The sequence below is a fragment of the Pristis pectinata genome, chromosome 21, assembly GCF_009764475.1.
Source record: "Pristis pectinata isolate sPriPec2 chromosome 21, sPriPec2.1.pri, whole genome shotgun sequence".
NCBI lineage: Eukaryota > Metazoa > Chordata > Chondrichthyes > Rhinopristiformes > Pristidae > Pristis > Pristis pectinata.
Window position 1 is genome coordinate 31,145,537 of NC_067425.1, and position 16,201 is coordinate 31,161,737.

The 16,201-nt window shown below is 43.8% G+C and overlaps 1 protein-coding gene across 4 annotated transcripts in view; it reads left to right on the forward strand.

Moving 5' to 3' along the window:
* bckdk (branched chain ketoacid dehydrogenase kinase) overlaps window positions 1-16,201 on the forward strand; it is a 50,221-nt gene that overhangs the window by 3,351 nt on the left and 30,669 nt on the right. For all 4 annotated transcript variants that reach the window (XM_052035751.1, XM_052035752.1, XM_052035753.1 and 1 more), the window contains exons 2-5: window positions 10,859-10,927; window positions 11,443-11,553; window positions 13,190-13,237; window positions 13,380-13,499. In XM_052035751.1, coding sequence (XP_051891711.1) covers window positions 10,859-10,927; window positions 11,443-11,553; window positions 13,190-13,237; window positions 13,380-13,499 — 348 coding nt within the window. The remainder of the gene's footprint in view (window positions 1-10,858; window positions 10,928-11,442; window positions 11,554-13,189; window positions 13,238-13,379; window positions 13,500-16,201) is intronic.

Genomic DNA, 16,201 nt, shown 5'->3' on the forward strand with positions numbered 1-16,201 from the left:
TCCTGTTCAATGAGAGAGAAGACATTGCCAAATGAAGTGGGTCAAATGGAGAATGTCAGAATAGCCAAGCACCTCAAGAATAGTAATCATAAGGCAAGACAGTGCTTAACTAGTGGAGGGCTAATTTTAGGAAATTGAAGAGGGAGCTGCTCTAGATAAAGGACAGTCAGGTTGGCAAGTAGTAGTAATGAAGTGGTGGTTATAGAGGTGGTAGTTGGATTTGGGGTATGGGGATGGGGGGTAGGGGCAGGGGAGGATACATCAACCAAAATGTTGACATCAGTTCCATGGATAACTGAGGAGGGAGACTTGGACTTGGGTATAGAGATCATAATTTCACCAGAACAAAAACCTAAGACCAGCCACACATCCTGTGGTTTTGAGAGCAGGACAGACTCTTGTCCTGCAGTAACTGACCTGCCACCTCCTGTATACTAAGTCTTTCTGCCATCTGCAAGGCACAAATCAGGAGAGTGATGGCTCTCCGTTTGTTTGGATGAGTGTGGCACCAACAATGCTTAAGAAGCTCAACACATCTTAAAGAGCCTTGGTTGGCACCCTATGAATCACTCCAAGCATTCATCTGCTCCACCACCAACACAGTGGCTGTGGTGCCAGCTACAAATTGTGTTCCATTTACTTGTCTCAGCTACTTAACAGCATCTTCCCAATCTCTATTGTCAAGGGTGATGGAGAAGGTATATAGAAACTCATCCCCCTCCAAGTCACACACATCATCCACCAATTTTTATAGATGCACCACAGAGGGCATTGCAGCTTGGGATTACAACTGCTCTGCTTAGGATGGTAGAGAATTGTGGGCACGGCTCAGTCCATGAAAACCAATCTCCCCTCCATTGACTCTGTCTACATTTCCTGCCGTCTTGGGGAAAGCAGCCAATGTAATCGAAGACCCCTCCCACCCCAGTTATCCTTGCTTCTTCCTGCCAAAAAAAAGGTCAGGCAGAAGATACAAAAGCTTGAAAACACATACCACCAGGCTCAAGGACTTAAGACTCTTGAACAGATTTCTTGTATGATTAAAGGTGAACTCTTGATCTCTCAATCTACCATGTCGTCTGTGGCCCTTGCACATTTGTCTACCTGTACTGCACTTGCTCTGTAACTGTAACACTATAGTCTACATTCTGTTATTGCTTTTCCCTTTGTACTACCTCCATGTGCTTGTATTTGGAATGATCTGTATGGATGGCTTGCAAAACAAAGTTTTTTTTTACTGTATTTCAGTACATTTGACAATAATAAACTGATTACCAGTCCTGACCTGAAAATGTATCACTGTTCCTTCATGTAGTTTGTATCCTGAAACTCCCTCCCCAACTGCTTTATGTGAGTATATTCTGTTTGCGTGCCACCTTGACAGCTCTTTCCAAGTACATTGAGGTTATGCAAGAGGAAAAAGAATGCAGAATATAGTGTTTAGAGCTACAGAGGAAGTGCAAGAAGACAGCTCAACACATACTTGGGGACGGTTCAAGATGGGCAATGAATGTTGTCCTTGTCAGCCATGCAGGAGATGTGGATGAATAAAAAAACAAACCAGGCAGGTTTCCATGCTCTCTGTTAGTGGCACTGAAAGGGCCACTCACACTGACACTTCAGACTCACTGACAGTTTGCTTCAGGATTCTGTGCAGGGAAATTGTTCAACGGAAAATTGCTCCAAGTTATCGCTGATGCCCGTGAGCTCTCATTCGAGCACTCGGAAGCTCCTTATGATGGCAGCTTCTGTATTGCTGGATGCATGTGTTAAGTGGGAGCTCCAGGCAAGGCTGGGGACCCCAAGACAAGACATATAGAAGTCCACACGTTTGTAGACCCTGTCACCAGAGCCTACGGGGACACACACTCCCACCTCAACGTTCCCAGCACCAATGGGCTCCAGTTTTCCAAGTCAATTGTCACAGAGATGTGTCATTTAACAGGCAGCTCTCCCTGCTTTGCACTGGTGTCTGAATTGTCACACTGGATTTGATGGCTCTAGATCCAGATGATTATGGAAATAGCTCAGTTTGCTGCTCATCACAGCATTAGGGTGGTTACTGATTCTCTTTCCTGCAAAACAAAAGGTTGAGAGATGGAATTTTTACAAGGCCACATCATGACACATGGCAACTGTAGTTATTGGTACCAGTCATCAAGGACCCACCCACCTCTAGAGGACAGTTTTTTGGATTCAAAAATTCTTGACATTTAAATCAATTTAATTCACTGATTAGCTCTTGAAGCACCCTCATAGATGTGTAACTTGTAGCAAAGAGTCATTACAAGATGGATTGTGAGACTCATTGGAATTAAGTGTTTAAGTTAATGCATTATGGGCAATATTTGATTCCACATTTAAGGTCCTGTCTTTGCAATGCATAGTTTTCAAAACATTCAGATGCAATGCTGAGAACTGAAAAGACCAGGGAAATGGATTCCCACGGCCCTGTGCTGTTCTTTGGTCGGCTACCGCTTGGATACTGAGGTCCATTTCAGAAGTACAGAGACTGGATAGAATTAATGGTCATCAAGCCTCTGCCACAGCAGAATGTATCTCTGCTCACAACCTTGTGAACTCAAAGCCATTACTTTGTTTTGAGGATCACAGCTTTATCACAAACTGCTCTGGTGGCTGAGTCTGAGGTGAACCTTTGTGGAGTGGTTACGGGATGTGCTTTTGACCGGAGAATGTACCAGGTTGTGACCAAGCCACAGCTGGATGACCAGATCGTTGACTAATCCACAGTTCACTTTGGCTGTGATTTACTTGTTCCTCTACACCTGGCGATCCTTCGTACCAATGAAGGAACGACGTTACACTTCCGCATTTCAGAGCCATACGAGCTTTTCAAACCATTCATTTACCAGAATGTCATGTGATCAGGAGATGATGACAGGCAGTAGTATAATGTCCACTTGTCCACAAGGATGATCTTGAGCTTCCAGATGATTGTAAGTTCAATTTTGTACCCACTCAGAAGGATAGAGAACCCTACATGGTTTCAACAAAGGTCAACGTAAGGTCAAGAAACAGCACCTCATCCTTCTAGTTAGGTGTGCCGAGCCTTGGGATTCAATATCTAATTCAATAATTTCAGGTAACCAGCCCTTCTTTGAAGGAACTGACCAAATCTGATGTAAGGTCATCCATCTGTAACATTGCGGTTCTTCCAACTCCACAGATGCTGCTGGATCTGCTAGGTGTTTCCAGTACTTTGTTCCAAGTTCCAGCATGTCCTTCTGTTTTATCTTATTATTGTCCCTCTCCAACTGCCCTCGTTCACCTATTAACTGGACAGCTCCGAAAGCATTGAGTCACCTGGCTGATCTTGCTCTGCACTCGATCCTCATCTCTGATGTGGAAAACACATTTGTTTCCTCACTTCTCCAGTTCTGATGAAGGCTCTTAGACCTGAAACGTTAGCCTTGTTTCTCTTCTCTCGGAATGCTGCCTGACCACTGAGTATTAGTAACACTTGCTGTTATTATTATCGTATACTGACATTCAAGATATTTATTGTACAAGAGTTTATGCAACACTGCAATGGAGAGCTCCTTTATTACGGTTAGCTAGGGCTTAGACTGGTTGCCGTGTCTAAATAATCTAAGTGAGTTCTTAGTGCTCTCAAGTCCTTCATTGTGCTAAAATTTCCAGCATGAATACTAACTGCAACTTGAGTATAATTATACAGTGCATTTGTTATTTTCTAAGTACCCTGCACATTAACTCCGTGGCCTAGTTAAAATGAATGATTGATGAGACAGTATCAAATCAGTGAAAATATAATTCACGAAATAAGAAAAACAATATCAAAATGAAACTTGTATATTGTTTAATAATATATACCCTTGCAATGTGAGTGCCAGCCCACTAGATTTGGATGGCCTAACTCTGACAGTGCCCCCACAGTGACTAGGGCCAGGCTGTACCCTTTTACACAGAGAGACAGTAGATATCTGGGATGGGGTCTCACAATGGGTGCATTCCTAGGGGTGCTAGCATCTGACTGCAGTGTGCTGCCATGCATGCTAGCAGTTTGGGATTGCTGGAGCAATGGAGAGCATATTGTCTTGGGTGGGGGAGGAAGAGAGATCCTGAGGGAGGATGGCACTATCATGCTCCCCAATGCCAACAGAACTCTCAGGGTTCCAGTAGACAAGTGCAGCTAGTAGAGCCACTGCCTCACGTCGCCAGAGACCTGGGTTCAATTCTGACCTCGGGTGCGCTGTCTGTGTGGAGTTTGACGTATTCCTATGACCTTGTGGGTTTCTTCTAGCTGCTCTGGTTTGCTCCTACATCTCAAAGATATGCAGGTTGGTGGGTCATTGGCCACTGTAAATTGGCCCCTCTTGTGTGGGTGAGTGGTAGAGCCTTGGGGGAGCTGATGAGAATGTGGGGAGGATAAGAAAATGGGATTAATGTTGGATTGGTGTAAATGGGTAACTTCCAGCCGTGTGCCAAATCCAGTGAACACAGCCCACGTACCAGCTGTCCGGTCCCTGAGTCCTTCAGTGTTCACTTGGGAGTCGGTGTACTCCTCTGGCAGAACAGCAGTCTCCTCCCAAAGGAGATGAGTCCGTCCCTGGTGGCATCCTCGAGTTCCTGGAGAATGACAAAACTACTGGCAGGTGCCATGTCTCACTTCTCTCCAGATAGCAACCTGCTCTGGGGTTGCAGTTAGAAGAACTTCTGTGCAGTTTTGATTGAGGCACAAAGACTTTGGCCTCTACCTGTGGCTGAATGGAATCTGAAACATGGTGGCTTAGTCGTTGTATAATGGAAACCTCGGTGTGAGGCTTCAGTTCAGCAAAATCCCAGGTTTGCTCTCCTGAGCAAGGACAGTTATAACTGCCAGAATTGGCCTTTGTAGCCCTGAACCAAGCCTAGATGGTGGAGAGATGGGGTGGAGGGAAAGTGTGCTGGCAGGAATTAAATCAGCCAATCTCAACTGTGCCTAAATCCTGCAACAGCTCTTAACTTGTAGGATCTTTTTGACACAAATCATTTTGATTGCTTTCATTGTAATCAATCTCTACGGATCCCTGGGGAAAAAGCCATGTGAATTGCATATTAAATTAATTTGTATTATAAGCTTGTATTGTTTTAAAAAATAAAATTCAGCTTAATTGTAAGGCAGTAGATATTTTAAAATCAATGTTAGCATCAAAAACCCAGATTGTTACTGAATTTCTTAAAAGGCTCTTAATATTTTATCACTTCAAGATAGTTGTGCTGTCAAACATCAAAATTACATAAAAACATTTTAAAGAAGGAAGCCATTATTGGCTTCTTGCCTGGTTCATCTGAACAGAAACAAGGGTGTGAATAAAACTTTGCACTTCTGTCTCTTGTACATAACCAAGGGTATCAATATCTGGTTAAAAACTCGTATTCAGAAGTGATTCATGTTTTAGCACCAGTGGAACTGCCAGATAGGCCCAAACAAGGCAGATGTAATTTGATAGCGCAGTGTGATCATGACATGAAAATCAAAACAAGAACCCTGTAGATGCTGGAAATCTGAAATAAAATAGAAAATTTCAGGAATACTCGGCAGATCAGAAAAAGAAAACCAGTTTTAATGTTTCAGTTCCGAGACCCTCAGTCGGAACTGGGAAAGGAAGAAAACAAGTTAGTTTGAAGTTGCAGAGAAGGTGAGGGAGGGATGGGTAGAACAAAGGGCATAACTCCGATAGGGTAAGACCAAATGGGTTAATATGGCAGTTAGAAGCAGATGATGCTGCTTTGTGTTACTAATAGCAGGGCTGTGAGATGTCCTTAGAGGTCAGGCTGTACTGATGGAGAGAGAAAATCTGAGCCAAAGTGACAGGTGGATGATTGGCAGAAACGGCCAGTTCTGATACAGACAGATTGAAAGAACGAGTTACCTAAAGTTGGAGAATTCGATACGGAGTCTGGAAGGTTGCAAAGTGCCCAGTTGGGGGATGAGGTGCTGTTCTGCAAGCCTACATTGGGCCTTGTTGTAACAGTGCGGAAGGCCACAGGTCAGAGTGGGGTGGAGAATTAAAGTGATGGGCAGCAGCAAGCTCAGCATTAAGTTCTCCACCATGGCACCTGTACTGTTCTGCATCTCACTAGTTTCAGCACCTTTTGTATTCTCTCTCCCTACCTGCCCTCATTCATCTGTCAACAGCTCTGAAAGCAGTGCGTCACCTGACAACCTTGGCCTCCACCCCAACCCCCCCCCCCCCCCCATCACACACCTCTCCCTCTGTTCTTTCCCTCCTTCCCCTCCCCGCAAACACTTGCTCACTCTTCCCGTTCTGATGAAGGGCCTGGCACAATAATTCTGCTTCTCTACCACAGATCCTGCCTGGCCGGCTGAGTATTTCTAGCGCTTTTTGCTTTTCTTAGAGGTTTAAAGTGGTGGGCAGCAGAACCGAATGTGACATGGCGGAAGATATCTTTTCACAAAGCAGGTTATAGCGATCTGGAATGCACAGACTAACGGGATTGATGGTAAGTTCAGTAATAACATTTGAGAATAGGAAAACAGGAAGGAAATGCAGAGCAGTGAGGTAAAAGCAGAGTGATTAATTGTACTGCAGAAGAGTTGGCACAAGTACAAAGGGCAAGATGGTCATCTCCTGTGCGATGTCGTGCTATGGTTGTAATGCGTTCAGGGGGTGCAGGTTGTCTTGGAGGAGTATTGCGACATTTTCAAGGATTAGTGATACAGATTCGGGCAGTGTAAATTAAGATTGTGTTGTACGTTCCCAAAATATGTTACACCAGTTTGATTATGATACATTCAGGGGATTAGTGTAGTGCTGTACTGTCAAAGGCTGAAGTGCTTTCTGCTGACACCACTGTGTCTCCCAATGAGCTGTGTGTGACCAGTATGTATAACAGGTCTGTGGTAAACAGTGTCTGTTACATGCTAATGAAAGCTGTTTGCTCAGTTAACCTGTCTTAGAAAGAGTCTACTTAATATATTAAGCAGAACTCATGACCAAAATTGCAGTAACACCTTCCAAATAAAGCATAGGAATATCTCCAGTTGAACATTGTGTGCAGAATCAACTCCAATCATTGATAGCGGTCTCCAGGCCATGTAGATTACCCAGTCAAAACGTTCTATCCAGAATAGCTGTGTTACTATATGCAGCCTAGTGCAGCACAGTTGGGGTAAGTGTAATTTCAGAAAGTTGCGTGTAAAGTTTTACACAGGGTACTGCATTCTTGGAGATTAGTACAAATCAGTCAATATGTGGTACATTTGAAATTTGTCTATCACATTCAAGGATTGGTACAGGTCCTCCCCAGCTTAGGAAACCTGACTTGCGTACATGTGAACAAGGGTTTGGGAGGTTGGCGGGATGGATTTGCCAGCTGCTGCGGGACTGTCGCCATCCACTGCCGTGTGGGAACTCGGATTGTGGCTGCGTTTCCGACCTGCTAACTGTTCGGGCTACAGACAGTTCACAGGAATGGAACCCTGTTGTAACCCTGGGGATGACCTGTAGTGAACACTAGAAGTCAGTAACTCACCAAGGAGCATGGAACGCTCTGAGGGATTATTACAAAGTATTCGTGGAGTGTGAGAAACTCGGGCTGTAGTGCAACACACCGAGGCAGGGTGCAGCGCTCTGGATCGGTACAACATCCCATAGACTTGGGCCAATTAGAAAGATAAGAGAGAAATTAAATTTAATTATGGCAGCAGATGTGTAGTTCCAAGGCATGCTAGGGAACAGAAAGGCAGAGAAGTGAGCCAACTTTTTCTGAGAACAGGTTGTGGCAGCTTATTGTGGTACATTGTGAAAGAACATTGGCAGCAAGTAATTGTACGTGAGGTGAGTTCCCTCGATTACCATATGATATAGAAACCATGTTCCTTGCCAGAGGAAGGCAATATGCCACACATTTATCCCCTCCAAACCAGTATTGCTTACGCATCATAACTGCCTAGAAATTATTTTTCATATTATGGCTTTCTGGTGTTAGGCAGCTGAAAATCTTTTTTTGGCATGCATTTGATGACCATCTTCCCTGAGTTGCTTCACATTTCTCCATAAATTTGACCAGACTGTCCTTGATGTGAATAACCAAGCAATCCTGACATGATTTCTACGTTGGAGATGTGTAGGATGATAGTATTTCCAATGCAGCGCGCCTTCTGCAGCAGTGCAGAATGACTTTGACCACGTTGTCCTAGCGGAGCTTGAAGTTGGGCACTACCTGTCTAACATGGTCTTCCTACCCTAGTACCAGGCTAGGATATCTGCCAGGTATGTGAACTACTTGGTCCTTAAGGCCAAACAGTGTACCTACTACCATCACCAGCAGCACCCCACCTTCTCCTGATCTCCGGACTACCCATATGGATAGGAAGGGTTTAGAGGGATATTGGACAAACGCAGGCAAATGGGACTAGCTTAGATGGGCATCTTGGTTGGCACGGACCATTTGGGCCGAAGGACCTGTTTCTGTGCTGTATGACCCTGACGCATGAGCTGGGATTTTCTCCCCTTGCCCTTTACAAATGCTAGTTTTAATTGCCCCCTGACTGCTCAGCTGTCGGTGACTGACTGGATCCAGTCCAACTGTAGGCTTTTGAGCCCTCTGACCTGACTCGGATCACATGGATACATGAGCATCTGAAATAAAAGGAGTACATCAATGGGCTTCTTGAACCTGCTCCTCCATTGAATAGCTGGCCTTTTACCTCAACGGTACTTTTCTGCAATATTTCTATATCCCTTGATTCCCTTACCAATCAGAAATCTATTGATACATCCCATTGACATACTCAACAAAACCTCTCGGGAGGAGTATTCCAAAGGTTCACTTGGAGAAGGAGTTTCTTCTCATCTTTCCTGATTGGTCAACCCTTATTATTATTATTTAAATGGTGAAAGGTTGCACTATGCTGTTGTGCAGAGGGACTTGGGAGTGCTTGTGCATGAATCGCAAAGGTTGGTTTGCTGGTGCAACAGGTTATCAAGAAGGCAAATGGAACGCTGGCCTTCATTGCTGGAGGGATTGAATTTAAGAGCAGGGAGGTTATGCTGCAACAGTGCAGGGTACTAGTGAGGCCGCACCTGGAGTACTGCGTGCAGTTCTGGTCTCCACTCAAAACATCAACTACCCCTTTGCCTCCAACCACTGAGTTCCTCCAGCAGTTTTTGCTCAGCTCCATAATTTAGAATCAGATTTATTATCACTGACTTGTATGTCGTGAAATTTGTTGTTTTGCAGCAGCAGTACAGTGCAAAGACCTAAAAGTTACTATAAATTACAAAAGTAAATAGTGCAAAAAAAAGAAATAAGGAGGTACTCTTTGTGGGTTCATGGACTGTTCAGAAATCTGATGGCGGAGGGAAAGAAGCTGTTTCTGAATGGTTGAGTGTGGGTCTTCAGGCTCCTGTACCTCCTCCCCGATGGTAGTAACGAGAAAAGGGCATGTCCTGTATGGTGAGGATCCTTAGTGATGGATGCCGCCTTCTTGAGGCACCGCCTCTTGATGTCCTCAATAGTGGGGAGGGTTGTGCCTGTGATGGAGCTGGCTGAGTCTGATCACATTTATGTCTGAGGTGTGTTACAGAGTGCATTTATTCAATGCAACCTAGTTGACTTTAACTTGCAATTTGTGCAAGTTTGTTCAAAGTGTAACTTTTGAAATGAAAGAAAATGGTGGAATTACGTGTATCTTAACTGCTCAGAATTGGAAAGTTGTAGAACAAAAGGCAGTGAAGTGGGGAGAAGGTGTGGAATGACACATGTCACCTCAAGGAAGAAGGGGGAAGATGCTGAGCTCTTAGGTACAAGGCAAGGAAGATTGGCTAGAGTTTCTGACATGATGGTGAGAGGAAAGCATGTTCATCCAGTAACATATCAGCAGTGAATCTGCTGATCACTTGATAAAGTAAGCGCAATGACTGGGAGCGTCGGACATTAAAAATCGCAGTGCAAAAAAAGTTGTCAGAAAAACCATTGGAAAAATAGCGGATTGGAGAGAAAAGGTGGAATGTTGGAAGATGGGTTGAAAGAACCAAATGGTGCTGGCTCTGTTCCTCCAAGTGGAATTGCTGACTGTGGTCTACTCACACCCACACTTACCTGGGCCAGCTGTGCAGACTTCACATTCTGGAGTCCAGCAGCATGGCCTGGGTTACCTCGGGTAGTACACTGAGGAGACTCTACCCCAAAGGCCCTTGGTAGTCATGGCCTATGTGTGGGCTGAAAAGTTGTCACTGCTTTTAACGGTTATAAATGTGTCTGAGATGCGATAGAAAGCCTGCTACTGGAGACGAAGATGCTCCGAGCATGACAAAGCTTTAACTTGCACAGCGGTTTTCATGTTATCAGGATGTTTCCAAGTGCATCTCAGTGGAAGGATTAATTTTGAATTCTAGGCACAGCCTTTTTATTAAAAACATGGTAGGTAAATTGCACATAGCAAAACCCCATGAACAGAATTTGCGTATTAATAATAATAGTTTAGGACTGTATATTAGCCAAGACATAAAGGAACTGGCCAGCTCTTTGAATTGAATCACGCAATCTTTTATGGAAGGCACATAAGGATCTTGAGTTGGTCTCATGTGAAAGGGAGCCCTCCTGACAGTGCAGCCCTCCCTCAGTAGTGTTGATTTAAATGATGTTCTCCAACTACTTGTAATAGCACTATAAAGGAAATAACTAACTCGTAGCTTTGTAAATATCATTTCTAACTCAGTGCTACTACTGAGTTGCAGCTTTTATTGGACACTTTTATCAGCAGGGGAAATTTACCAGACTTGGGATCTTAAGGAAGGGAAAATAGGAATCCTTATAAACATTTTCAGTGACACAGGAATGAGTGATATTTGCTTTCCTATTTTTCCAGGCATCTGTGCGACTGACACCTACTACCATGTTGTATTCAGGGAAATCACCAGATGGGAGCCATATCCTGGTAAGTTGTTTGAATTTTCAAATTCATTGACCAGGGAAGCAAGGGTCAAAGCAGAGGGACGTGTCAAGCCATTGGCTGTTAGCCCAATAATATCATCCGTGAGATCAAGTGTCCTGAAGGACCTACGGATGCATTATTAATAATTGGTTGATTATGATACATTATTATGGTTCATTGTGATCACTTTGCCATCTTTTCCATGAATGAAGGTGCAATTTATTTTAACAAATGTAAGGATGCATGTCCTAGCACAGAAATAATACATTGTGCATCATTAGAAAATCTTTAGATGTGGGACATCTTCAGTAAGGCAAGGCAAGTAGTGGCAAACAGACCCTGCAGAAATCTGAAAAGTTTATTGAACTTTGCCTCAGAAATCTTAAATCCTGACTCCTGGCATGAACCAAACAGATCCCCCCCATACTGATTCTGAGCATGGGTGCATAAGTAACACGTGGTCATCCACGTTAGAGGCGATCATGATTTAAGGATTGCATTTCTCTTTGATTACCCAGAAGAGTGCCAAGTACCTGTACAAAGAATTGCCCGTACGCATCGCCCATCGGATTAAGGGATTTCGGAGCCTTCCTTTCATCATTGGGTGCAATCCCACAATTCTGCAAGTGGTAAGTACCATGCACTAAAGAGTGAATCATTTTAGTGCCAAGGCTAAACCCGATGTGAATGGAGGGAAGTTTTGAAATGAACTTTCTGACTGTTGTGCACTGAAGGAGAATCTGGCTGTGTGTTTGAAAAGTATGTGGCTAGAATTCAAAACTTCTACAAAGTTCATCTTTTTCACATGACTTTAAAATAAAATTTTACATGCTAAAAATAAACAGAAAGGATTCAATCTAGTTTACATTAAAAGGGTAAATAAAACCGATTGAAAAATTTAAGCAGGCAGGTGGAAACGACAGAAGCCATTGAAGGAGATGCTTGCAGGATGGGAGAGAGATTTAGAAATATGCTGAGGGGTCACTGAGAAGAAGTGCTTCTGCTCCATACAAAGAGACGCAAGCTAAGAGTTTTGGAGAAAGGGCGACAGAAAGAAAAGTTTTTATTGCCCTTAGAAAGGTATTGATGGTGAGCAATCTTCTGGAACCCTAGCACTTCCTTGCTGCCACCATAGTTCCATAGCACGGTGCGCAGGTACAAGAGAGCCCACTTTTTTGTCTGTTGTAGATACAGCACAGAAACAGACCCTTTGGCCCATCAAGTCCACGCCAGCTATTAAACACCCATTCACACTCATCCTGTGTTAATCTCATCTTTTATTCTTCCCATATTCTCAACTCTCCCAGATTCTACCCCTCACCCACACACGCTAGAGGCAACTTACAGTGGATAATTAACCTACCAACCTGCACATCCCTGGGATGTGGGAGGAAACCGGAGCATGCGGAGGAAACCCATGCAATAACAGAAAGAGCTTGCAGACTCCACACAGACCTGAGGTCGGGATTGAACCCGGGACTCTAGTGCTGTGAGCTCAACTTGCTATGTTGCTTTGCCACCTGTTTATCCTCTGGACATGACTACTGCTTAGAAATCTCTTTTAGCATTTAAAAAGCTGCAATTTGCTATTTGGAGGTACTCCTAGCAAGCAAAAAGAAAAAAAATACTCCATTAAGATTCATAACATCGAGTGTTCATAACAGGATATTTAACTGCATTGATTGGGTTTGTTTTACTTGGAGGGGAGGAGGCTGAGGAGTGACCTGATAGAGGTATGCAAAATTATGAGGGGTGTAGGTCAGGTCAATTGTAGGAAACATTCCCCCATAAACAAGAGCAATACACAAAGTGCTGGAGGAACTCAGGTCAGGCAGCATCCATGAGGGGGAAATAAACAGACACAAAAAGGCCCGAAACATCAACTGTTTATTTCCCTCCATGGATGCTGCCTGACCTGCTGAGTTCCTCCAGCACTTTTTGTGTATTGCTCCAGATTCCAGCATCTGCAGAATTTCTTGCCTCTTGTGCCCCCATAACAAGAGGTACTCAAATCCAGAGGGCATAGGGTCAGGGGTAAGAAGTTGTGCCAGTGGGGAACACTTTATCAGTTCACCGTTGTACTTCCAATACCTCTTCATTTTTGCCTGTCACTAATTTCTTTGTGCACTTAACTACAATGGAGTGTTACCCTGCTGTGCCTATACTTTCAGTCTTGTTACTTCTGACTGGCAGGTGATGAATATAAACTGATATTTGTTTATTGTAGAATAAGATTTGTTGATGTGAATGCTTGTCTTTTTTCAGCATGAATTATACATCAGGGCCTTTCAGATGCTGTCAGACTTCCCACCTGTGAGTATAACCGTGTCCATTTTCTCACCAGTCCCTTTTATAATCTTCATTATTCCATGGAGATAGGCCTTCCTGCTGTTTAAGACTAACATTGCACATCTGGCAGTAAAATGGTGATTCTCCTTTGCAATTGTTCCCACAGATCACCAATGGGAAGACAGAGGCTCAGTACGGAAAGATGATTCGACAGCTTCTTGATGATCACAAGGATGTTGTCACAATGCTGGCTGAAGGTTTCAAAGAATGCCGTAAACATATCCAGGTATATTTTCAATAAAGCATTTAACTCTCTCATGTCCCATCCCTGCCAAAGTAAGTTCTTATCAGTGATTCAAAGCTATTGGAATGCTGTAACACAGCCATCGTGAGCAGGGCCGGTTTAGTGCTGCTGTGTCAATTGGTACATCAGCAAACTCTCTAGATTCGACCTGGGACCTTTGGTAATTTATGAAAATTATTGAGGCTCCATAGATTTTAGAAGGCGTGCCATCCAGAGCCCTCATCTACAGCCAAAACCAGCCTTTCACACTTCAGGTTCCAAATGCTGTGTGCACACAAGACATCGAGCTGCATGTATACCAATGGGAGGCTGCAGCTTCAGAGATGTCAACACATTGGAAAAGTTCATGTATATGTCAGTTGGCAGAGCTCAACTCTAACCCAGTGGAGTGTATTCTGGTATAATGCTGACATGCCTTGTAGAGGGTAGGGAATCACCTGAGTTACACGTTGTGGAATACCAACCTCTCACTTGCTCATATAGTCGGGTTATTTATATGACTGTTGATGGTGACTAACACCCCTCTCCCACCTCTGCCTGAATGTTGTTAGTAACGCTGTTCAGTGACAGGGGAGGTGCCTTTTCTCTGACTTGTTGGAGGTGGACATTGATTGCCTGGCACTTGTGTGATGTGAATTATATTTGCCACTTAGCAACCTAAGCCTGAATGCTATGCTGGTCTTTCTGTATCTTGGCACAGATTGCACATTATCTGAGGAACTGTGAATGGAATTGAACGTAGTCTTTCATCAGTGAACATCCCCACTTATAATGTTGCAATTGAGGAAGGATCAATGAAGTAGCAGGTTAAGATGGCTGAGCCTAGGACACTGCCCCGAGGAACTCTCATTAGCAGCGTTCTGAGGCTAAGTTAAATAACCTCCAAACTACCTTCAAACTCCAGCTAAACCACCACAGATGCAAACACCAAAGTGGTAGAAAGTACTTGTAGGTTGTCCTCCCAGGGGGGGAAAAAAATCTGAAACCGTCTTGTAACTTGCTTTGTGAACATTTTCTGTGAGGAAAACCATAAATAGTGTTCATGTCCTAAATACCAACTGGTGCATGGCCCAGTGATGTCACTTCAAAAAAAAGCACTATAAACCATAGAAACCGTAGAAAAATACAGCACAGTACAGGCCCTTCGGCCCACCATGTTGTGCCGACCTTTAAACCACGCCTAAGACTATCTAACCCCTTCCTCCCACATATCCCCCTATTTTAAATTCCTCCATATGCTTATCTAACAAGCTCTTGAACTTGACCAACCTATCAGCCTCCACCACCACCCCAGGCAGCACATTCGATGCCCCAACCACTCTGTGGGTGAAAAACCTTCCTCTGATATCTCCCTTGAACTTCCCACCCATTACTTTAAAGCTATGCCCTCTTGTATTGAGCATTGGTGCCCTAGGAAAAGAGGCGCTGGCTGTCTACTCTATCTATTCCTCTTAATATTTTGTACACCTCTATCAAGTCTCCTCTCATCCTCCTTCTCTCCAAAGAGTAAACATAGGTTAATTAGCATCTGAGAAATTAGATCAACAATTTAACAGGAGCTGTTTTCTGAATAAGATTACACCAGGCCTCCCTATTTTCATCCTGAATTTTAATTTCCATTTTTTATCTTTGACATTTGGACTTAAGTGTAGGAGTCTTGATTAACTTGTTTGCTGAGGGTACCAAACTGGCTGTTTGGTTTACAGTGATGAATGTCCTTCTGAGCTGCGCAAAGGTGTCAGTGAACTGGGTGTGTGGCCACAGAAGTGGAAAGAGGAATTCTTTCTGGAGGACACTCCACAGATCCCTGAAGGTAGCAGGAGAGGTAGTTAAAATGGTTAAGGTGGTGTTTGGGATGCTTGCCTTTTATAGGCCAAGGCATAAAATATAACAGCAGGAAAGTCATGCTCAATGTATAAAACATAATCAGGTGATGGGTAGAGTCCTGTGTAAGTTCTAGACACCTTGTTACAGGAAGGATGTGAGAAGGTGCAGAGGTGATTTATGAGGATGTCACCTGTACTGGAATATTATGGTTGTGAAGAGAGACTGATTTGGCAGTGGTTGTTGTTTTTGGAGACCACAGTGTTCAAAATTGTGAAAGGCATAGACAGGATGAATAGTAAGGACTAGCTTCCTTTGGGGAGAGGTTGATAATGAGGAGAAGATGGATTTAAGTTATTTGGTAGAAGGGTTGGGAGGGAAGTTGAGGGGATATAAACACACGAGATCTGGAACTCACTCTGGAAATCTACAACACCTGGATGAACCCTTGAAGGTTCACAACGTACAAGGCTGTGTACGACCTTTGTCGGCTTAAAGGCAGCTGCAAAATCTAATTGCAGATGAATGGAAATCTGACACAAGGACAGAAAATGCTAGAAAAAAACCTCAGCTTTACGAGGATGATGCTGGGATTTGAGGGACTGAGTTATGGAGAGAGGTTGAGCAGTTTGGGACTTTATTCATTGCAGTGTAGGAGAATGAGGGGTGATCTTATAGAGGTGTATAAAATCAGGAGGGGCATAGATACGGTCAATGTCCACAGTCTTTTTCCCAGGGTTGGGGAATCAAGAACTAGAGGGCATAGGTTTAAGGTGAGAGGGGAGAGATTTAATAGGAACCTGAGAAGCAACTTTTTCACCCAAAGGGTGGTCTGTATATGGAATGAGCTGCTGGAGGAA